This window comes from Corticium candelabrum, chromosome 1 (assembly GCF_963422355.1).
Source record: "Corticium candelabrum chromosome 1, ooCorCand1.1, whole genome shotgun sequence".
NCBI classification, from domain to species: domain Eukaryota; kingdom Metazoa; phylum Porifera; class Homoscleromorpha; order Homosclerophorida; family Plakinidae; genus Corticium; species Corticium candelabrum.
Window position 1 is genome coordinate 3,494,432 of NC_085085.1, and position 25,143 is coordinate 3,519,574.

The 25,143-nt window shown below is 40.3% G+C and overlaps 1 protein-coding gene and 1 long non-coding RNA gene across 2 annotated transcripts; both read right to left on the reverse strand.

Annotated features, from left to right (window-relative positions):
• Positions 1-1,882: 1,882 nt before the first annotated feature.
• LOC134193138 (uncharacterized) lies at positions 1,883-3,617 on the reverse strand. The gene is made up of 6 exons (XR_009972017.1): positions 3,356-3,617; positions 3,099-3,267; positions 2,791-3,042; positions 2,476-2,701; positions 2,343-2,409; positions 1,883-2,273 (listed from the first exon to the last, which is right to left on the reverse strand). It is a non-coding gene; the product is annotated as an uncharacterized LOC134193138 (long non-coding RNA).
• A 7,186-nt stretch (positions 3,618-10,803) lies between these two features.
• Positions 10,804-23,941, reverse strand: LOC134177052 (uncharacterized). Its single transcript, XM_062643791.1, has 13 exons — positions 23,654-23,941; positions 23,407-23,595; positions 20,136-20,212; positions 19,939-20,062; positions 18,638-18,728; positions 18,217-18,573; positions 17,513-17,815; positions 14,962-15,120; positions 14,354-14,898; positions 14,202-14,288; positions 11,536-11,682; positions 11,348-11,467; positions 10,804-11,281 (listed from the first exon to the last, which is right to left on the reverse strand). The coding sequence occupies exons 2-13, from the start codon at positions 23,551-23,553 to the stop codon at positions 11,186-11,188; spliced, it is 2,253 nt and encodes a 750-aa protein (XP_062499775.1). The 5' UTR covers positions 23,554-23,595; positions 23,654-23,941; the 3' UTR covers positions 10,804-11,185.
• Positions 23,942-25,143: the final 1,202 nt, after the last annotated feature.

Below are 25,143 nucleotides of genomic sequence, written 5' to 3' on the forward strand. Positions count from 1 at the left end.
CATTTCCTGGATCTAGACTGGTAATGTGTGCAGAAAACTTATACCTTTTTTGCATGTCGTTGCTACCAGTATAGAATCATCACGACTTGAATAGATGAGATTCCACCCACCACCAAATGATGTCATGTCACAGTAAATCTGAAATGCACGACCGTGCACCTACAAACACAACGTTACAACAACAGTCCAGTAACACATCTTGAGTTAGTGTATACTTGGCTCGGATTAATAACTCCCGCGGCTCATGGCGAAGCAACATGAACACATCCATTACATCTTATGAGAAATACGTCTCATGAGCCACTGCTTGTGAGAAATACACAAATCTTATGAGATGAGCAATTGTCTCATTGAAACTCATGAGATATACGTCTCATGAGACTCCTCTCATGAGAAATGCCCAAATCGCATGAGATAAGCAATTGGCTTATGAGCAGCATTAACACACACATTGAATCTCATGAGGTAAACGTCTCATGAGATTCCGCTCATGAAAAATGCCCAGATCTCATGAGATGAGCGAGAATCCCATGAGATTTCGCTTAATTTTATGCTCTTTTCTGCATGGGTAAGATTATTTAAACGTTTACCTTACAATAGTATATACGTACATCAATTTAAAGGTAGATACTATTGTCACATTAACATATGATTAACTCCTTTTCTTTTTGTAAGTGGTCTCCAGTAGCCAGTAATGTCTTTTTTTTCATTTCTTCTCATCTGTATTTTTATTCTCAACATAAACGCAGCCACTATAGCTTTTGCTGGGAGTTTTCCTCTCTTAACTCCTCCAATACCTTATGATTATAAAGTGGCAAAGAATGCCGTTTAGTAGAACTAACATTGCCCCATGTAAAAACATACATACTTACACATATATGCACATATATGCAATTAGCAGTATAATATTCAAACATAAACTTATGATCTGTGCCCCCACCATCACAGAATGCTCACTACGCTCTTGCAAGACTGTTGCGTCTGCAACCATTTTCGTTTATTTTAGTAGCCATATCGACTTCCACTGCCACTCATGCATCGAATTCAGTAGCAAAACGTGATATCGTATTACGTACTGGTGCAGAACGTTGAGCGATACGAAGTGCACCCTTTTGCATGATAGCTGCGAGTGTTTTCTATAGAATAGTTTGTTAAATTGGAGATACGTGCGTTAGTAGACAGGACGGTGTCAAATTATGTCTATGCATAGATAGATGTATTGCAGTATACTGTGGCATGATCGACAGCTGTACACTCATGCACATCTTCTGACAATGCAAGGGCTCGTTTGCATGTCGGAGGCACGGTGTTGGAAAAGCTGTACGAGCTGCACGTATCAGAATGACCGTGTTCTCATTCCTGACAGACACTAAGGTCCACTGTTTGGTTCCATGTAATTAAGTTATACAAAATTTCACGTGACTATAACAAAATAAAAAAATTTAATTAACATGCAATTGTCTAAATTTAGGATATTTCCATTTGCGTAGTTTAATTAAGCAACATAATTCTAGATACCGTAAGCACAGAATTTTTTCTATTTGGGAAACCACAAATTTATAGTGAGAATTAGTAGGGCTCCCTGTTAATTAATGCGTAAAATCACGTGATCATATAGATATCACACAAATTTCGGAGCATTGAATTTGCGCAGATCATAAAGGTTAGTATTCTGCTATCGGTGACAGCGACTACCCATAGCTAGAAACTAACTTTGCTACAGCACAGCACTAAAGATCAAAACGTCAAAACTAAAAGATCTGTAAAAATACTTTGGGTCTTGTAGTTATAGCTATACCGGATACACGTATAAGTATGATCGTGCATGGTATGATAAGTGCCGTGTTAACTGATCAAACTCACAAACATATAATCACGTGATTATATTTTTCTATTTCTGCGTATGTAGCTAATGTTACGCAGACGATCATGAAGTCTACAACTAAAACGACACAAAGCGACTAGCAAATTGCTAGAAACTAGCAGCTATAATCTGAGCATATAAGCTAGACATGCAGGCATTAGTTTGCTTAGATTTCTAAAACACAGCAGCAGCAAAAACCATCAAACGTCAAACTAACTACTATCCAATAGTCATCTGCATGCCGCAGCATCCACACTGATCCACACTTGCAAATCTTTTGACTAGCGGATGAAGATGTGAAAGAGACCGCGATGTCCACAGCTGCCGCTAGACGACGACTGGCTGTAGTATATTTCAGCACGACTCCAGTCTCGTGGAGCAAGTAAGTGTCCACCATTATTGTCTACCTCTGTAAACATCAATGGTAGTTAGCATTCACAACAATGCAATACAAGTTTCTTTGCATTCTCAATCTAACCATTCCAGACTTCCTTAAACCAAGCGCAGCTTAAAGACACTGCTCCAGCTACGAAAGCACCCTCTTCCTGTCAAAATTTATTTCATATTATTTGATTACATATGTACAATAATCTTGTAACACTGGTAAATACCCAACTGAGAGCAATAGGTTTGCCGCTGGAATTTTCTGTGCCATAGTAAGAATACTAGAGAAATAGTAACTATAGAAATATTTTACTTGTTAATGTTGCAAGCAACAAACTGAAGTGCCACAGCCAAATCTGGAACCACCAGCCATTCTTCTGTCTATAAACTGACTAAAAGTAAGTCCTAATGTTGAATTTTTCTGGAAGTACATCTTGATTATCGACTTCTTAACTACAACACCAAATAAGACATTTTAGCAATGCGATAATGCACGCATTTTGTTTTAGACTGTTAAAAATTGATATAAATGCTCAACTTACCTCTGTAGTCTCTGTATCAAGTGAGCATCACTTCTTCATATCCTAACTGCTTTGTTCTATGGCTTTAAATACGTCGTATGCCAGACGTTTGTTTGCATTTCCTGGATCTAGACTGGTAATGTGTGCAGTAAACCTATTTCCTTTTTGCATGTTGTTGTCACCAGTAGAATCATCGCGACTTGAATAGATGAGACTCCACCCACCACCAAATGATGTCATGTCACAGTAAATCTGAAATCCACGACCAGGCATCTACAAACACAATGTTACAACAACAGTCCAGTAACACATCTTAATTTATTGTATACTTGGCTCGGATTAATCCAAAGAACAGAAGATTTGGGTGTACAACTACTCAAACCTATCTTGTATTGATTGGTCAAGCATGTTACTCCATCAGCAAGTTTAGACGACCCGTCTCCTCCATACGTATCTTTTTGGCAAACGTTGGAAAGAGAATCACATATGTTGCACTGGCTGTATCAAATTTCGACACGTGATCAATGGGATTGAACATTATTTATGCTATTTACGCTTTCATGCTGTACATGCTGATTGCTATTACCCGCTGATGTTTGTGTATTTCAACCATGTGCCCTTATGATCCAGCTAGCCAAGTTACTCACATGATCTGAACTCTGCACACATGCCATAGCTCGCAGAAACGCTACTGCTACCGTAGCGACATGCACCATGACTCTGGCGCAAAATTACAGAACTTTAGAAAAGACTGAAGTATAGATACGACTGATTGGAATGACAATGTCGTTATGAAAAACCAGCGAGCACACTTTCTTAGATATTTGAGTACGCTTGCAAACCACACCCTCTACTTGACAGCTAGTATCAAGATGGTAGAGCGGATGATAAAGTTGCGATGATTGAGAATTCTAGGTATCGTATATTGAAGTTCGAAAATTCACGCCTGATATATATAGGGATACAAAAATCCGTGATGCACAAATTTAGGAAAAGGAAATCCGAGAGACTTCTTGGAGGGTACACAATGCATGTCATCATTGGTAGTGAAGCTGCACAAGTTTTGAAACATTTTAGTAAACATTTATTGTAATTAACCTATTTATTTTACTAACAATAGAAGTGTTAATAATGTTCCATAGATGAGTTGACTTAAAGACTTCCACTCATGTACAGCTGGATGTGATACATGGATCGTCTGCATCACAGGCGTGCATAAACTTATATGCTAAGAATCAAACCTTAGAGAATAAAACTTAGAAATCAAAAATACCAAAATACAATAGTAAGAATTATAATTACAAAATTTTAAATCAAAACTAAAAAGCAAAAATTAAATTTAAAAAAGTTCAAAATTAAAATTTATAACGTAGAGATTTAAAATTTAATTTAAAATTTTAAAATTAAAGACAATGATTCTTTTTAAATAACTGTTTATTGCAAAAATTAAAATTTAGATATGAGAAAACTAGGAACACAAATATTTGAATGACAAAAATTGAATGGCCCAATTACCCAATGACCTTGCTGCTTGGCAGAAATCGTCGGAGGAAACGATGCGTGAACATTAACCCTTTATTGGCTGTTCCTTAGCGAACATATACTAGTTCTAGGTTACTAACTAAAGTTATTACATTCGATTTTTTTATTTGTATTGACTTGGAAAAATTTGGGAGATACAGGTAGTCGCTATTGTATGCAGATTAGAAAGTAGCCCGGATCCATTCAGTACATAGAGGGTTAATTAATTAAGAGTGAATTCAAAGCTTTGATAAATTGGCTTGGCTTTGCTTGTGACATGTTGTAAGGTAGAACCGTTTCGCCTTTAGAAGTTGCATGCATGCATTGCAGAGATCGGAACAGACGGTGTCAATATTTGTACAGAAAAAGTTACAACTATATCAATATTAACTGTAAACTTAGACACGGTCACTTGACGCTAAATAATATGTAAAAGTTCTAATACTTTAGTAAACGTTTTAGCGCTATAAATAATAACACCATATCTAAGATATCTGGTCAAAAGCTTGAGTTAATATAAAAACTAGAAGGAAGGAACGTATTCCGGGCGATTTTTTTTTTTGGACGAGGTTTGGGAACTTAGCCGCTGCAGCGAATGCGCTTTGGTGTACGAGGCTACCGGCGCGCCAATCGATTCTTGGTAGTGAATGGATATGTTACAACCGCGATTTTGACATAAACGAACTGCTGCCTTTTTGCGCATCTTTCGAGCAGTAACCTGCACCGTTTATTGAAAGGGGGCCTCAGTTTTGAGTGTCGTCCGCTGAACGTTGCTATCTCGGCACAAATCGACTTCAAATAAATTGGACGGCAGGTTAAGTGATTTTTAATTAATATGTTTTGCGTTTAAATAAAAAATTTGCAGTTTTCTTGAAATATTTCTTGGGTGCGCGCATCTGCTACGCACATTATTAATTAACTGGATTTGATTGGTGTCAATATTTACATTGTGGCGTGCACTGCATACATCAAATTGTGTACTATTTATCGCAAATTTATTTCCTGTGTCCAATTAAATAATATGCAATTAATTAATTACCAATATAATTAGAACAGTGCAAAGTACTCAGGCAATTTCATTCTATTTCACAACTACTGCTACAAAAGATTTATTAACAGATAAACACTATACAATTAAAATGACAGCATGCGATATGTGTGTGTACACAATATTTATTAATTAAGCATTATCTAGTTGGTATAAACACGTACATGAAACAATCTATAGACACTTCAATACTCATTACAAATCAGATCATTTAATTCAAACCACATAATAATTACTAATGCATAGAATCATTGTAGATGGATGACGACGGCGTATTCATGACTCTGCTGGTTGTCACACAGCTACAGTATTATTAAGGTAATGTATGTTTAGAGCTAGCATTGGTTTTAATTAAATTAAGTTAATTACTTTAAGTTCAGTTACTTAAGTTGATGGTATCAGTCATTGCGTTGTTGGCACTTATAGGTATACGTTGTATATGCCTTTTGCCAACTGGTATTGTATTGCAAACTATACAATTATTATGGCATTGTTATATGGTTGGTGACGTGAATGACAGTTATATAATTAGTATACTGGTGTGTGTGTGTGTGTGTGTGTGTGTGTGTGTGTGTGTGTGTGTGTGTGTGTGTGTGTGTGTGTGTGTGTGTGTGTGTGTGTGTATTTGAACAGCAAATATTTGTGTGTATATATATATATATATATATATATATATATATATATATATATATATATATATATATGTTAGAAGTAATAAGAAATAATTGTATTATGCCTCTTTGTGAAGTGATGAAATATTTTGACATTCACTAACACATGTACAATCCAAGAGAGACGACATCTGTCTTTTTTGATGACTTAACTATGTGTCCTTACGATTTTTGTTTTTGCTTGTTTTGGTTTTGTTTATTGGGGTGAAAAGTTTAAACCACTGTATCTGTACATTGCTTCTGCACTCTCATAAAGAACATTCTCTTTTTACAAGTTTCCAGATCATTCAAAATTTAGAACACTTTTGAGCTAGTTAGTAACTTGATTCCGTATTCCAAAACTTAATTGTCTGTACTGGCAAAGGCAACAAGTAGACAACTCAAGGAAGTCACTTGGACAAGGCAAATAGTAGCATGGGGCAGTACGTGCAGTATGATCGAGTCAACTTTCTCATTACTATCAATGGAACTAGAAATGGTTGCCAATTCTTGAGCAACATTTCTGCTATATGTTGCTGAGAAAAGTCACCAAGATTTCTATTATACTGCAAATAATTAATAATTCACCCTTTCATAGAATCAAGATCAGTCAGTCTGCGAATCAACAAAATCATTCTCTCGACTGCATGGCCAGCACAAAGCCCTACTATAATTATTTTGTTGTCCGTGCTATTGTCTACTGTCTGTTTGCCTGTCTGTCTGTCTGTCTGTCTGTCTGTCTGTCTGTCTGTCGGTCTGTCTGTCAGGATATTATGAAGAGGGCTAGCAAGGAAAATGGTCTTGCTGCCACGACAAGAGAAGAAAAGAAATGAAAAATATTCAGAAGAGCTTGTTTCAGGAGGATATGTATCAAGATGTGTTCCTCTTGTGATAGAACATTTTGGGAGGTGGGGCACAAAGGCAGAGAATTTTTTGCAGCATTTGTCACAACAGTCAGTAAATCCAGAAGCCAATTTTAATACCTCCAGGTCCATGTTCGTGTCGTATTGGAGAAAAAGATTTTCTACAATTCTACAAAGATGCAATGCTAAAGTTATCCTCAGAAAACTTTCAAACTGTCACCTAATTATGGTGATTTAGATAGATTATTTGATTTTGACATTCAAGGCCAAGTCCATTAGTTAAAATCTATGACTTTGCTGTTTGCAAGGACTGGTTTGCTTTCACAAATTCCTAGCAATGTACAAGTAGAGTCTATATGAGAATAAAGTATCTGTCTGTCTGTCTGTCTGCCTGTCTGTCTGTCTGTCCGTCTGTTTGTTTGTCTGTATTGCTAATTAAGTATGATACAAGATCTACTAAATCATATGGGAATAAACGTGATCAAAGTATCTACTCAATCATGTTGTACTAAAGTGTTGACAGTACCTACCCAGCTTATGCATCTGCTGTACTCAACAACTGAACAAAGTACCCACCGGTAAATGTATATACATTCATATTGCATCTAACACTTTCTTTACAACATGATTGAGTAAATACTTTGATGACATTTATTCCTATATGATTTGGTAGATATTTTACCATACTTAGCAGTACATGTACAGACAGGCAAACAAACAGACAGACAGACTGACAGACGGACGGACGGACGGACGGACGATGGGTGAGATGGGAAAAACTTCCTGGAAAGGCTAGTCAAGAAGTCACGTGATGAACTCGGTCAACCTAATGCTGCTGAGTTTCTAGACATCTGGAGAAAGAGGTTCTCAACTCAACTTCAAAAGTGCAATGCCAAGGTAATAATGAGAAAAACCTCAGCTCTCAAAAGTGACATTGACTGTACGGTAGATTGCTCTACCCAGTTTTCAGCCGCTAAGTTGGCTCCGGATAGTCTGCATTGTTCTATTTTAAGTGTTATATGTTTGTTTGTTTTCTAAATGTAGTCCTAGTGAACTCTCGTAGTTGCAGAACTCTACATAGTTACCTTGCTAGCATTGTATTATAGATGTACATGTTTGAAATATATGTTATTTGACAGACAGACAGACAGACAGACAGACAAATAATTTATTCCCATATAGACTCTACTTTTACATATGCTAGGAATTTGTGAAAGCAAACCAGTCCTTGCAAACAACAAAGTCATAGATTAACTAATGGACTTGGCCTTGAATGTCAAAGTCAAATAATCTATCTAAATCACCATGATTAGTTGAAAAGCTTGAAAGATTTCTGAGGACAAACAGACAGACAGACAGACAGACAGACAGACAGACAGACAGACAGACAGACAGACAGGCAGAGGAAACAATAAAATACAGTCAACTCAAACTTCCTGGAACACGGTCATTGAGGTTTGTTCCCCTTGTCATGGAACACTGTGGTCGTTGGGGCGAAGAAGCCAACAAATATTTGCAGGAACTGTCACAGAGGGCAACAGACAATTCAGGCAAGAACAACTGCAAGAAATTTGTGCTTTGGCGGAAACGCTTCCCAACAACATTGCAGCGGTGCAACGTTAGCGCAATCGCCAAGAAGATTTCCATTTTAACTTCCACTAATCATAACGACATTGATGATTTTGTAACTCAGTTTTATGTACATTAGATTGATAGGTATAATGGCCCTATAGGGCCTATTGAACTCATTTTTAAAGCTTACCATAGCTACTTTACCTAGCCTGTATAGTGATCATGTTTGAAATATACTACCATTGACAGGACAGACAGACAGACAGACAGACAGACACTGTATTCTCATATAGACTCTACTTGCACATTTGCTAGGAATTTGTGAAAGCAAACCAGTCATTGCAAACAACAAAGTCATAGACTGACTAATGTACTTGGCCTTGAATGTCAAAATCAAATAATCTATCTTAATCAGACAGACAGACAGACAGACAGACACAGACATGTAATTAGCATTGGTGTAAGTTATAGTGATGATTTATAAACATATGTATTGACAAACAGACAGGCAAACAGACCATAGACAGTAGGACGGACAACATAATTTAAAGTAGGGTTTTGTGCTGGCCATGCAGTCGAGAGAATGATTTTGTTGATTCTCAGACTGAATTATCTTGGTTTTATGAACAATTGAATTATTATTTGCAGTGTAATAGAAATCTTGGTGACTTTTCTCAGCAACATGTAGCAGAAATGTTGCTCAAGAATTGGCAACCATTTCTAGTTCCATTGATAGTAATGAGAAAGTTGACTCGATCATACTGCACGTACTGCCCCATGCTACTATTTGCCTTGTCCAAGTGACTTCCTTGAGTTGTCTACTTGTTGCCTTTGCCAGTACAGACAATTAAGTTTTGGAATACGGAATCAAGTTACTAACTAGCTCAAAAGTGTTCTAAATTTTGAATGATCTGGAAACTTGTAAAAAGAGAATGTTCTTTATGAGAGTGCAGAAGCAATGTACAGATACAGTGGTTTAAACTTTTCACCCCAATAAACAAAACCAAAACAAGCAAAAACAAAAATCGTAAGGACACATAGTTAAGTCATCAAAAAAGACAGATGTCGTCTCTCTTGGATTGTACATGTGTTAGTGAATGTCAAAATATTTCATCACTTCACAAAGAGGCATAATACAATTATTTCTTATTACTTCTAACATATATATATATATATATATATATATATATATATATATATATACACACAAATATTTGCTGTTCAAATACACACACACACACACACACACACACACACACACACACACACACACACACACACACACACACACACACACACACACACACACACACACACACACACACACACACACACCAGTATACTAATTATATAACTGTCATTCACGTCACCAACCATATAACAATGCCATAATAATTGTATAGTTTGCAATACAATACCAGTTGGCAAAAGGCATATACAACGTATACCTATAAGTGCCAACAACGCAATGACTGATACCATCAACTTAAGTAACTGAACTTAAAGTAATTAACTTAATTTAATTAAAACCAATGCTAGCTCTAAACATACATTACCTTAATAATACTGTAGCTGTGTGACAACCAGCAGAGTCATGAATACGCCGTCGTCATCCATCTACAATGATTCTATGCATTAGTAATTATTATGTGGTTTGAATTAAATGATCTGATTTGTAATGAGTATTGAAGTGTCTATAGATTGTTTCATGTACGTGTTTATACCAACTAGATAATGCTTAATTAATAAATATTGTGTACACACACATATCGCATGCTGTCATTTTAATTGTATAGTGTTTATCTGTTAATAAATCTTTTGTAGCAGTAGTTGTGAAATAGAATGAAATTGCCTGAGTACTTTGCACTGTTCTAATTATATTGGTAATTAATTAATTGCATATTATTTAATTGGACACAGGAAATAAATTTGCGATAAATAGTACACAATTTGATGTATGCAGTGCACGCCACAATGTAAATATTGACACCAATTAAATCCAGTTAATTAATAATGTGCGTAGCAGATGCGCGCACCCAAGAAATATTTCAAGAAAACTGCAAATTTTTTATTTAAACGCAAAACATATTAATTAAAAATCACTTAACCTGCCGTCCAATTTATTTGAAGTCGATTTGTGCCGAGATAGCAACGTTCAGCGGACGACACTCAAAACTGAGGCCCCCTTTCAATAAACGGTGCAGGTTACTGCTCGAAAGATGCGCAAAAAGGCAGCAGTTCGTTTATGTCAAAATCGCGGTTGTAACATATCCATTCACTACCAAGAATCGATTGGCGCGCCGGTAGCCTCGTACACCAAAGCGCATTCGCTGCAGCGGCTAAGTTCCCAAACCTCGTCCCAAAAAAAAAATCGCGTATTCCGGTCTAGTTCAAAGTAATCAAGTGTTAGATCGGTGCATAGATTGCGGCAATCCTTTTCAAGGAAGCAACCTTGTATCGAACTCATTCCGTATACTCACTTTTTGAGAAGGAAATAGCGACTAGAGAATTAATTAACAGTTGGAAGTACTAGACAACAAGGAAGAGGAACCCTATTTCCAGACTGGGTCTAAGCATGTGTGCCAGGGGCGCTCTTCTCGTTGGTCGGTCATACACTTACTGTGTGTGTTAACACTTTAACAATGTGTCTGTTGGCACTAATTAATTAAGGCTAATGCTGTTGCGGCAGTGAGCAACTTTTGTACGACGGCGCGATAGAATGATTCTATGCTACGAGGCAAAATCCGGGTTACACAACTTTGTCAGATGACCTCGAATTGACTGCTTAGATCTAAACGACGTCTCGGACAAATCGGATGCAAAAACCTCCTACCACAAAGGTGATCATTAGTAAATTCCTAGAAGAAAAGTCTGCTGTCAATTACTGTGATTTAGATTTAGACCATTTTTGTGAGTGAGTTTACCTTCGGCGATAGAGGATCAATTGGCAAGGGTAAGTTTTCCATCTCGGTCTCTACGCACTGCTGATATAGAGTCGAACGAATGAAGCGAGGATGACAGTCCATTTTCATGAGTCTGAATACCTATTCGAATATCCAACTCGTTAGTCACAAAGATCGAGACTCAAGACTCAAAGGGTGTGCCACCGTACCTCGCGCTGAGCCTTTGCAAACATATCCTTGTGAGGACAATTGAGGCTTGCAGCCACCTGGTGAATCGTGTGGAAATCAATGTTGACTGGAGTGGGTGCACTCTCGGACAAAAACTCATCATAGATCATTCGAGCTTCTGCCTGCAACTGATAGCGAACGTTGGATGTAAAACCAAGAGTATGAGCACACTTTTTATCAAAACAATATATGGAATTTAAAATCAATGATAATGATAAATTGTAATACACAGGATATCGTGATCCTCATTCATTCTGATTAGAGACATATACACGACACAAATGAATACTCAGAAAAATGGGCAAAAAGGTAGAAAGGCTGAGAGAGACAAGAACTAAATAAACAAAAAATAAATAAACAAATATAGAAATAAGTAAATACATAAATAAATAATACATATAAATAAATAAAGGCATAACAAATACATAAAGAAATACATAAATACACAAATAAGTATATTCATAAATAAATAAATAAATATAAAGAAATAACTATAAATACATATGAAAAATAAATAAATAAGTACATAAATATACAAATACGTAAATACACAAATAAAAAATAAATATACATAAATACATAATAAATAAATATATAACAAATACATAAATAACTACATAAATCACAATGCATAGACAGACCTCTCGAGATATTGTTAGTACAGTAGAATAGACATAGTCTCGAGTAGCCAGACCTCTCCACTGGAGAGGTCTGGCTATGCGAGACTAGAATGAACAGATGTTGTAGAAACAAGACCATGCTGTGACATTTTTTATAAATTCATTCATACAAACTGAGCAATGTATCTGTATCATCTAGACACAAGTTTTATACCTGAAAGATGGTGCAATGTAGGGATGGTGTATTGCTCAGTCTGCATGAGTGAATTCATGAAAGATGTCACAGCAAACCCTACATGGTACTGTTTTTCATACAGCAACCCTACATCTTTCTCATTTTTCAAAATGTTTTTATACTATTGTTAGTAGAATAGACAGATGTTGTAATGTAATAATGCAAAACATCACAATTCCAAGTCGTTCTAATCTAATTTACAAGGTCATACACATACACATACATACACAACAAGAGTTCTAGTCTTTGTCACAATAAACAAAATCACACGTCTACAATTTTACAAAAATTTAGGTCTCCCCTTAGTCTCACGTACCCAGACTCCTTTCCACCGCGTCATACTTCTGCCTGAAAATGGGTCTGGTGAGCAGCCTTTGATGTCGCTGTGTGCCGAGCGGCTATCTAAAGACCGGATTTGGTTTCTTACCGCTTTACTAAAGACCAGACTGGTATGCAAGCAGTGCAATCCTATCTTAAGTAGCTTCTCTTGTTTCGTAGGGAACAACTCAAAGACTACAGCTAGAGTCGTTGCTGTTTGTAAACTCTGCATGTTTACAGTAGCAATTAAATGCAGCTGCGAGAAAGTTGACGTCGGCAGGCTTTGATTTCATGCAGCTATGATCGTGACAACGTATGTAGCATGTTGTGGACGTGCTCGTGTCACAACAGACTGAATGTGAACATAATGGATGTATGCGAATGTACTCAATGCTGTTTTCTGTTTGATGTCCAAACCGGCAGCAGACAGTCCAGAGTAAGCGATATCTGGAAGGTCTTGGCACTGACGTCATCAAAACAAGATGAGTCGTCTTTTGGTCTTTCGGTATCATCTCGTGTGTGCTTTACATTGAGTATGTTCTCATCCATTCAGTACGTTTTCATGCAGTCTCGGTTGTGACACAAGTGCGTAGCGTACGACTTCGATGATGGCACGCTGCATGAGATGGAAGCCTGTCGATGGCAACGTTCCCACGGCCGTGTTTAGTTGCTGCTGTAGACATGCAGATTTCACAAACAGCTATGAATCTAGCTGTAGTCTTTGAGATGTCGTCTAGGAAAAAAGAGAAGCTACTTGAGAGAGGATTGTACTGCGTGCAGACCAATCAGGTCTTTAGTAAAGCCAAATCCAGTCTTTAGATAGCCGATTACTGGCTAGGCAGCACACAGTGACATCAAAGGCTGTTCACCAGACCCATTTTTGCCCAGAAGTATGATGCAGCGCAAAGGGGTCTAGCTAAGCGAGACTAGTCTCCTCCTTGGTGATATTTGAGTTGCACTTAATTAAACTTCACTATTTCCACTAGCATTTATAGTCTACGATCCTTTTTACTGATTCTTCTTCAAAGTTACATTCGTTCTGGCTGTGTCCCAGCAGATCAATTACAAGACGGCACAAAAAGACATTCCACTGCCCATCAACCGGTAAGACAAATAAACAACGAGCCACATGGGCAACATATAGACAGAGAACAGACATGTGGAGAACAAAGAACAGACAAGCTAGTGAACAAACAGATGTGCAGACAAAAAGGTATGTACAAAGATGAAAACGGACACTAAACAGGAAAGGGGGCACACGCAATAAATATGGAAGAAGTCTGGACACGCGGATGTCCGAGACGTTGACAATAAGTCAACATGAAAAGTCAGTAGTACAACCACATGCGGATTATAACACAAAAGATGACACATACACTAACACATGCAAACATGCATTCACCGCATGCACTCACGAATGCATTCACATTTGCATGCACGTATGCACTCCCACATGCCGAGCTCATAAACTCACCGCTCCAGACTTCCGCAATTCGGCAAATTTCTGACACTGTAGCCAAAATGACAAGTTCTCGTCGCTGTGTTCCGATGTCATAAACTCCTAACAGAATTCAGAAGTCAATACACACATTATCGTATCGCTCGTCGGTGTCAAGTCATGCTGACCGTGAAACATGCCACGCCTATCGGATCCTTTAGCAAACGACTGAAGCTGATAGCCCAATTTCTGATCCGTTGAGAATCACCACCAACGCTGTACTTACTCCCGACCGTCGACATCAGAGCCAAACTGTCCATGCTGGTGTTCAGCAACGGGCCTCCTTGGTTTATATCGTTCACATAGCCGTGGCTTTGAGCACCGGGTGACACTGGTAACTTTTCATCCGGATCAGTTGACGTAACAAAGTCGACGCCTTGACCGTGCTGAGCTACATCTTGTTCAATGGGATAGACACGTGGTATACGACCGTGAGAACGAACCGCATCAAGTGAAGTCTTCTCTCTGCTAATGCGACCGCGTCTTCCTTCGAGAGACTGAAGTCTCGGGATGTAGTCTTCTGTAAACCAATCGGGCAGGTCGAGGAAGTTGTTGCTCTTAGAGACAGTAACACCTGCTTGGTCCATTTTTCCGTTTATTCCATCTTCATTCATACCAGGTTGATCAATATTACAGCTCAACTGACTGCTCATTTCCCGTGCTTTTTGTGACCCTGTACACACAAGCGACCGGCTGTCTAGCACATCAGACAATGGGGTGACCGTGTGATTCTCACCTGACTGTCTAGGCAACTCAGAGTGATACGGAGATGCTTGCGAACAACCCAAATCTTTCCTTTGCGGTGCATCAAGTGCCTCTAACAACGGTGGTGGGGGTGGCGGAAGGTCAACGATGGAGTCTTGGTCTGACACTTCCCACACCTCTGGATAGTCATCTGGTGGTTGATCATTTTCAATAGTGTTACTTCAGTGTGATGGTTGATTAGGGTATCGTCCAACGATGTTCATGTCTGTAGGAAGACTCGGTGACGTAGTCACGTGAAAAGGCTTTCGTCTTATGTCCACGTTGAGAAGATTAGGATTGAAAAGATCAGGATCAGACATACCTCTCTAGTCATTCGACGACTGCTCGATAATATTGTCGACGGAAACTGTACGACCGATCACTGTGTGTGTTTGTGTGTGCCACTGTGTGTGTGTGTTTGTTTGTGTCACTGTGTGTGTGTTTGCATTGAACTTTTGGGTCATTAGGGCAAACCTCAATTGTAGTCAATCACTGTATCTTTAAACCAAGAACTACTTCTAGAATGTCATGAAGTCGATAAACTGATAGTCACAGAGCAAATAGAAAATGGGATAAAACAATTGTGAGACAAACTCTAATTAAATCATATGGAGATAAATACTTAGTACGAAGACTGCGAAAGAATGAAAACTGTGGAAGTAAGAAACTGGGGATAGAAAGCTTGGGGCTGAAACACTGCGGGAAATTGGAGATTAAACAAGGAGAAAAAAACTGTAGTATAAATCAAGGAGATATTGTAAACATGTCCTTTGACTGAAATGCCATGGCAGCTTGAAACAACAAACTTCCAATGGCCTTTAGTGATCACCTCTAAAATATTACATTTCAATGCTTAGTTGCATGCATGCAATGAAAGTACTAGAGATATGTAGACTATAGTGTAGACCACCTTTGCATAATGAGTGTACATACATAGACTGTAGCAGACCAAGGTTGAAACAACAGAGAGAAATCAGACATCTACTTTTGGTCGGGTTCTCAATTAATTCTTCTTTCTTGCTTGCTGTATGCTTGGGATGCTATAGTTAGGCGTCAATGGTATCTGTAACAAGGATGCCAGATGTGAATATGCTTTGTACATGTGGTGCCTGTGCATGTTTTTTCATATCTCATGCATGCAGCTGAACGCCGCCTTTGGATAGCGAGCTGTCAAATTGTGTTACTGTACCAGTTATTGCTGTAGTAATAACCCGACGCCCGGATATCCGGGCTAAGGGTACAGTAGTCCTCTAGTGACAACCGACCGACTGTATGTACTACTGTATTCATCCTCGTTGACCCAGCGATAACAATGAGCGCATGCGCTGCATTGCAATTGGTCATGTATTCGGCCGTTCAATGGTCCACGGACCACGCTACTGTAACCCTAGCGCATGCGCACCTCGAGTAAATGATCGAAATTTCGTAGATCTAGATTGTCTTGACTAGTACTCTTTACCAACGTCTAATTCATATTACAGGATGAATTGAACTCTACATTTACAGGCTAGGGTTTGAAGGTGGCAGTAGGAGGTTAGCGGACCCTCGTTCTCTCCCCTATCTGTCCCTAGGTACGGCTGAGCGGCAATGAAAACGCGAAGATCTCCATTCATCGACAGCGGCGGATCCTATCATGTAATATGTACACTCGTAGTAGCATCAATCACTAATTAACAAGTATTGAAACCTGTATTCGTGTTCTTACCTTCTGCGTTCGCACGAACACCGCTAAAACGACTTGACTTTCTTTACCTTGAACGGAACGTCAAGTAATAGGCAGGAGCTGCGCTGCGAACTGCAATTCAAATGCACATGAAAATATAAGTCAGACAGGTTTCTTCACTGGCGTAAAATGAAACCAGTAAGACATACCGCACCACACTACACATGTGCGACGTCACCATACGGACACAAAGATGGCCATACATCATGATTATATTTCGTGAATTACAACCTGAGAAAATAATTTTCGTAAGAAAAATGACGATTCATCATGCATTTATAAGGATATCCAGTTATGACATAACACCTCCGGCAGTCACAAACGGACGGTCTACGTGCGTCCGCACGCATCCTCCTGACTAGAGGTAATAGAACTCATGTACTTGACGTAAATAAACATCTATACAAATGTGACACTCGTCTCGCTCATACCACTGGCATCGTGCAACTTCTGACCGACCAATCTGTCTCGTCGTTTCGACTCCCTCCGCTGTTCATGCGACAGTTGATACCGACCGATAGGATGCTGGGTAATCATCAAGCTCCTTTCGACTCTACGTCGCTCTTGCCTCGTAGAAACGTCGCCGAACCTCTGGCTGCCACGCAGCGCGGCATCCCTGGCAGGCGTGCTCGTCACCGGCTCGCGCTTTTTTTCGTCGCGAACGCGCGTATGCAGCCGGTCGCGTGACGGCGCCGTCGCCGACGTCGACGTCGGTGATGTCGGGCGGACATGCGAACGTCGGGCGGACATGCGAACGTCGGGTCGTCGACCGGGCAGAGATCGGGAACCGATAGCGACTGATCGTTGGCGCCGCCCTTACCGACCCATTTCCTGTCCGCCGCGACGTTCGGAGAGCGTCGACTGTGCAAAATTTCGTCGTCGCCAAATGGCGGCGTGAGCTGCCGCATTTCGTTCACGGTAACGGGCAGTGTGAGACTCCGGCGGCTTTCATTGCTGTCGCTCTGCGGCAACAACGGCGGTCGGTCGGCGCCGCCGTCGAGGACGTCCGATTGTGATTGGGTGCGTTGTATGAGAAGATCCGGTAACGGATCGGACGACGGCAAACCGGTGCGCTGATCGTCGAGCCGATCACACTGTATCCGATTCAACAACGTAATCAAATCTAGACACAATCAACCAGTCACGTGATAGTTCCCTATATAGTAACTGACAGTGGCGGATCCAGGAATTTGAAAAGGGGCGAACGCTGTACATATTCAATGAGAGGGATATGTCACACGCGCTAAACAAGTCTAAGTGTACATATTTCTTCAATTAAACGCTCCGACGTTTATTTATTAGCTAGGGTTTCAACTAGGCGTTTAAACGAGGCCGCGTTTAATCAAGGGCGGCGTATAATCGAAGCAATACGGTACTGTACTTGAAAATTTAGGTAACCGCGTAGATTATTGTTTATGGAAACGAATGTGTGTAGCATAGGAAGGGTCATGCAGCAAAAGGGGTTGGTATCTATGGAAACCATGAAAACCTTCAGGATCTGCCACTGTAACGTATATCACAGACCGTCTGTTGATGGTGCCGGCATCAAACCACGGCTCGCCACTTCCGTGCTGACTCTCGCATCATCCTTCTTCTTTCTCCCACTCTTCCGAATCTTCTTCACCTCGTCTTCCCACTTCCTGCCGCGCGGACTCGACGGCAGACACGTCGTCAGCTCGCCGTCCGTCACCGCGTCGCCGCTCGCCGACCTCGTCGGCGCCGACTTCGTCGCCTTCAGATCGAGATGCGCCTGTTGAAAGTTGCGCGTCTTGACTTTCAACGCGTTCGACTGCTCCGACTGCATCGATAGCGATGACGACGGACGTTCGCTTTGGTATCCTCTGTCCGGCGACGCGCTCGATTCGTTCTCGTAGATTTCGCCTGCAAAAGCGTAGAGAGTGAGGAAAAATTCGATGTTGCCTGCATGTGCATGTCGGGGCCGTACGCGTTATCTGTGCTGTGGGTTTGATCAGGACGGTCTGGTTTACGAGAAGAGTTGATGAAATGTCGAGTTGTAATGGAACGGGACAGTTATCCTAAAAAATATTAATTAAAATTTTAATTGAGAGTTAAACGAAAACTACTTGACACTAAACTCTTGTGTAAAAGCCGCCGCTTAGATGCACTCAGAAATTTTGTACAGACATCATGACGTCATATTGTCTCCATGTTGACTACACCTAAGTTAATAGCATGTGCACATACTGTTTGAATAACATTAGATTCTTTTCACAAATCAACTGTTCCATGCTTATGTTGCAACCATCACTCTGCAACACAGGCAGGCACAAGAAGGATATCCACGAATGCGAGTTCTAAAATAATGCCCTGACTTTTTGTGACTCAGAGTGCCTTCATTCAAACTTGCCAAAATGATACAATAGAGGGAAGGAAACTGTCTCTTGAATGCAAGGCGGTTAAAGAATACTGTCACACGACAACCTCCATTACCACTCAGTATAATCAGACCAATCATCTGTACACCACATCTGCAGCATGGGTATACCACAATGACATGAACAAAGCAAGTGACCCCCAGTCTGTTGAAAATACTAGCCGTGGCTACTATTCGAGTGCAGCATGTGTAAAGACTTAAGTTTCAGGATTTTTTGCAGCCATCTATGCTTGCAGGCAATCACGACAATCTGGAAGACAGGTTTATACCAAGACACAAGCAGAATAGCCACAAATTCGAGTTCTATAATGCCCAGTCTTTTCGTGAATGAGTGACTCTGTATGAGAGTGCACTGCACAGATGGTGCATTCGTTCAAACATTCCAAAATGATACAGGGAAAGAAACTCTCATGAATGCACGGTGGCTAAAGAAGAAAAGGTGCGTCACAACCCCATTATCACTCAGGTAGACATCCATGTGTATACCAGGTGTGCACCCTTGTGTATACAACATCGACAAAGAAAGGCAAATGACCCACCCTTAGTCTGTCTGTTGTAAATTCTAGCCATGGCTACTATTCGAGTGTAGCTTTGAGTGGCTCTTATTCAAGGGCGGCTTTTATACAAGACTTTACAAAAGTTAAAAATTGATTAATTAATCAAGTAATTAATTGAATGCCAAATAGCTTTCAGATATCGTCAGTTATCTGTCAGTAAACTCGACTCTCCCCCTGTTCTGCCCTTCCCGCAAAAACAGACTGGCAGAACAAACTAGAATGACTACGGTCAACCAGTCCGTCCATCTGTCTCTGTGTCTGTCTGGCATCCTGTTCTGTCACTGTTTATCATACCAGGTGAACAACGTGGCAGTCGATATCCAATCCTCTCTGAGTCATCACGCCACTCAGAACGTCTAGAATCGTTTTCTTTTTGTTTACTTTGACTGTTATGTGAACATCATCAGCAAACAGTGCTCTAACAAGAAATGATGATGTCAATCACAGGTGCATCACCACAAACGTGTAAGAACAGGAGCAATACACTGTACTTGAAAGTCAATCCTGCGCTCTGAAGACGAACTTCTTTGTTGTGAAGGCATGAAACAGGAGCTTCATATGGGACGATCTAAATGTAATGGGGTTCAATCACAGCATCGTAAGAAAATGAGACAAATAAGTGGACACAAAGAGAGACAAGTAGGCAGGCCTGTACAGTACCTACGGCATGCACACACACACACACACACACACACACACACACACACACACACACACACACACACACACACACACACACACACACACACAAGAAAGACAAACAAACAGACCAACAGGCAAGCAAGGAGTTAAGGAGACAAACAGGCAGACAGTGATCCACTAATCTGTAGTATTAAGAAATGTGAGTGTGGAAGGCTTATTGACAAGCAACGGTTTCATCTCTTAGCCTGCAAATCAGGCGGTGGGCCTATATGGTCGAACAAATCGCTAGCTAGTGTGTGGAGTGACTGCATATGTGCCTTACGTATGATCAACTTATAGAGCCAGGTGACCTCTACATCAGATCAAATTGTCATCCTGACAGTTGGGTGTGTCTTTGGCACATCCATGGAAAGAGAGAGCATCCCCTGAGGTTGATGGATTTACGCTGCATCAAAAGGGAAACTCACAGATCCTAAAATACAATAACGAAACAGATGCCTTTGGCAATATTTCTGACTGCACTCCGCTAGTCTTTGAGCATTTGGCTGTTTGAAGTGGCGAGCTCACCTGTTTCTTCAGGACTTGTATGATATACCCGTAGACGAAAATGGACAGAAAATGGCAGAGATTTAAAAGTTTTCTGGAGATGGTGCTTCTCAGATTCTCTTCAGCGTTGCAATGCTAGAGCAATTGCAAGAAATCTCAATAGACTCTCTAGTCGTTGACATGTAGAGTTTGACTTGTATTCTGAGCACTTGTTAGCTAGATAGCAGGGATCTCGCTACAGTGTGGCAGGCCACTCCAGTAGAAGTGCGCCACGCTCAGATACGGTAGATAAGAGTCCAAAGTCTTACAGCTAAGGAATGCTTAAGAATTACATACTACTGAAACACAAACAATACTATGGTACTTAGTTTCCGTGACAATTGCCACAAATCTAAAATCTTACAACATAACGCGGGATGATAACCTCATTCCAAATGTACGCACAAGTGCTGATTGCAGTCTAGTCCCGGATGACTTCCCAGTGACCTGGAAACTTCTTCGAGAAGTAGCACCTAGAATCTACTCTAGACTAGTCATGGCTTCATGCAAAGGAACAACAGTGGTCCACGTCACGTCAATCAACATCTGACCAGACAGACTTTCTTCCATGCACAAGCTACGAAAATTGCTAAGAAGTGCTTACTGGCGATCAATGTTGATTTCCTTGCCACAGCACTTGAATGTATGTTACATGCAGTAGCTACAATGCAAAGTCTACCTCACTTGAGATCGGTTCAAGTGCACACGTCCGACTGTAAAGAGCAGACTGCATGCGCCGTGGACCCGCCCATCCATTCACACTCCCAAATCTCTTGCGATAACCCTGGATAGTTTAGTGTTTTGTATGTGGACTTGATGGTCGCTAGACATTCTTTCGGTCTATAATGTGTAAATGTTTTAGTGTTGATTTACGAGAATATACTACCATAGACAGACAGACAGACAGATAGACAGACAAACAGACAGACAAACAATGGGAAAGGATGAGAATGGACACACCAACATTGCTGAGTTCAAGATTCAATAGAAAAAGCTATTTTTTCCGCACAGTTACAATGTCGTAACACAAGTGTGATTATCACAAAACCTGCAATTATTTCATCAAGACCAAAGGCTATTGTCAGAGACTTTGATGACTGTCAATATGTTGTAAAATAAAGTTTGTCGTTGGAAACTTTTGTTGTACAGTACACCCTGGATTATCCGGACTACTCCGGAGACAGGTTAGAAGTCCGGATAAACTAGTGTCAGAATAATCAAAATTTGATAAATATCAACTAATTTTCCTCCACTGTACAAGACTACACTCTGTTTCCAACTTACTGTACATTCATGTCACTAGCAGAGTCATCAACAGCTGCCTATTTATTAGATTAGTACGTTCTCTGTTATGTATTCGCTCATTTGTGAAAGGCTGTACCTACTCACTGTTCGCGCTGACTTTGCACTTTGAAAATCTGTAATAACTTCTGCACAATAGGGCAATAGGGCAGACAGTGACGATCTTGGTATCGTTCGAAACCGCAAGTTCCCGGATTTTCTATAGCTAGGGTAACGACGACGTATGCATTACACAGGCGGATTGATAAGGCTTTTGCATATCAAGAGTCGTTGGGGTTCTTAACTCATTAGAAGGTTTGGTCTTACAACAAGAATGCTGCTAATAGAGGAAGTAGCCAATTAACAAGGTCACTAAACGGTTTGCTGCTTTGACATCAACTCACAGTTGCTCTTGTTTTCCAAGTAGTTGCTTGATATTTCTGACTCCTCTTCTTGTTCAGTTTCGTCTTGCTAGCCTGCGACTTCCTCTACTGTTACCTAACATCTTTGTATTGTAATATGACCTCTAAATTGTACAGTTAATGGGATATCACTTAACATCTGAGTTTGGTAAACAAATACTGCTGCATCATTAGTCACTTCCCAGCGCAAAGTCAGCGCGAGCAGAGAGTACAGCGTACTAGTATACAAAATAAAATATACTATAGTGCCTTTATCCGGGAACACAGAAAGTTAGGAGACACAGAATTTGTTTGGATAATCGAAAGTCCAGATAATCAAGGTCCGGATAATCAACGTTGTACTGTATTTGAAATATAGGTATTGACAGACAGACAGACAGACAGACAGACAGACAGACAGACAGACAGACAGAAAGACAGTCAGACAGACAGACAGACAAACAGACACAGAGACAGAGAGACTGACAGATTTTGCATTTACTAAATACAGACAAACAAACTAAATACAACTGTACATTAGATTGACAAGAAATCTCAATAGCAGATCTCCAGGACCCTGTTGAACTTACAGGTACATTCCACCACTACCTGTACTAATTATGACAAACAGATAGACAAACACAGACACATATACACACGCACGCATGCACGCACACACACACACACACACACACACACACACACACACACACACACACACACACACACACACACACACACACACACACACACACACACATACACACACACACACAAACACACACACACACACACACACACACACACACACACACACACACACACACACACACACAAACACCAATGACTGCACCTCGCCGTTGCTCTGTATCACAACATCGAGCAACTCAAACTCCAACTTTCTCCTATCAAACAACTTCTGGAACGCCTCCTTCACTGTCCTGCCATGCTTTGCCATCACAATCGTCGACGAGCTGTCCGGCAAGATGACACGAAACATCTGCTCATTTGAACCTCCACTAACATCGGCCAACTGCTTGAACTACCCAGAAACCAATGAACGAACACAACAACACAATACGATGACAGTCATCAATCACCTCATCCAATCGTCCTTCTTCGCTCAGGGCGACTGCAGCACTGTTACGATCTCCAAGATGTCCGTCCAATTCTTCAGCCGACTGTGACTTTACCTTCCTTCGTATGGCCCAAAAGATGCCTCTCCTCTTCTTCTCTTTCTCCTTCTTCTTGCGTTCTTCAGTCTGTGAGCCATAACCGGATGAAATAGACAAGCTCGATTTTGTTTGAGCGGGTTCGTCGGCTCTTTGCGTTCTGCTAGTGCACTGAAATGACGAGGATCTCAGTTTAACGTTGACACTTGCCTACAATTAATCAAAGCACATAAAGGTCTAGCAATGGTTGACTTTGGTTAGAGAATAGTCCCAAAACTAGATTAATTTATTTTAATAATAACCCTTTAGACATTGCCCGTTAATTCCCTGGTAATTCCCTGGTAATTCTCGCCTACATTTCAAGCCCGTCTAATTATCTAACAGTATCTAATTATCTAGCGCATGCGCAAGGCAGTAGTCGCTTAGCTATTATTTGCAATTGCAGCCCCATTATAGAAATAAAATTTACAATTCATACATCTTTAATAATAAGCATATTAACGGCGCCTTCGAATAATATAATTTTTGTAACTATTGATAATAACGTTACAATCATGTAAAGAGTAGAGTCTAAGACCTATCTAAAGTACTGTAGGGTACGTCTAGACTATCAAAGTCTGTTTCAGATTGCGTTTCGACCACAACAAACGAGCATGTTCAAATATCGCCTACAAGTAAAATCAAGAGGCTGGCACCCCCACTCCTCCCTCTTCCGGCAAATCATAGACGCGCCCCTGATTTTCCTCGTCTCGGCGACGGTAACGCACAAAACAACAAAAGCAATTGCAATGAAACTACGTAGCAAGACTCAGAGGGCCTCTCAGGCGAGGCGTAGCTATGGGAAGACGTGGGGCACAGGCCTCCCCAAAATTGGTCTATACCGACATGAACATATACTACGGTTACGGTTGTTTGGGTGTCTAAGCTACTGGATTGATGTTTTTCTAAGTATATATAGTGTATGTGGTATAACAGTGGTTGCAGTGAAATCTAACCGGGATGCTAATGACAGTGGGATCTAAAATGCTCTATACTAGTGCAGTTACATACACGATGGTATATCTATATTTAACCAATTTCGGTGACGACTCTTCAATCACTTTGTTTAGTAAATACATCCATCCATGTTTTTCTGTGTACTATAGGAGTCTTAAGACTATGTAAACGTTTACCTTACAATCGTGTATACGTACATCAATTTAAAGGTAGATACTATTGTCACATTAACATATGATTAACTCATTTTTTTTCTGTAAGTGGTCTCCAGTAGCCAGTAATGTCTTGTTTTTCATTTCTTCTCATTTGTATTTTCATTCTCAGGGTATGCATAAACGCAGCGACTATAGCTTTTGCTGGAAGTTTTCCTCTTTAATTCCTCCAATACCTTATGATTATAAAGTGGCAAAGAACGCCGTTTA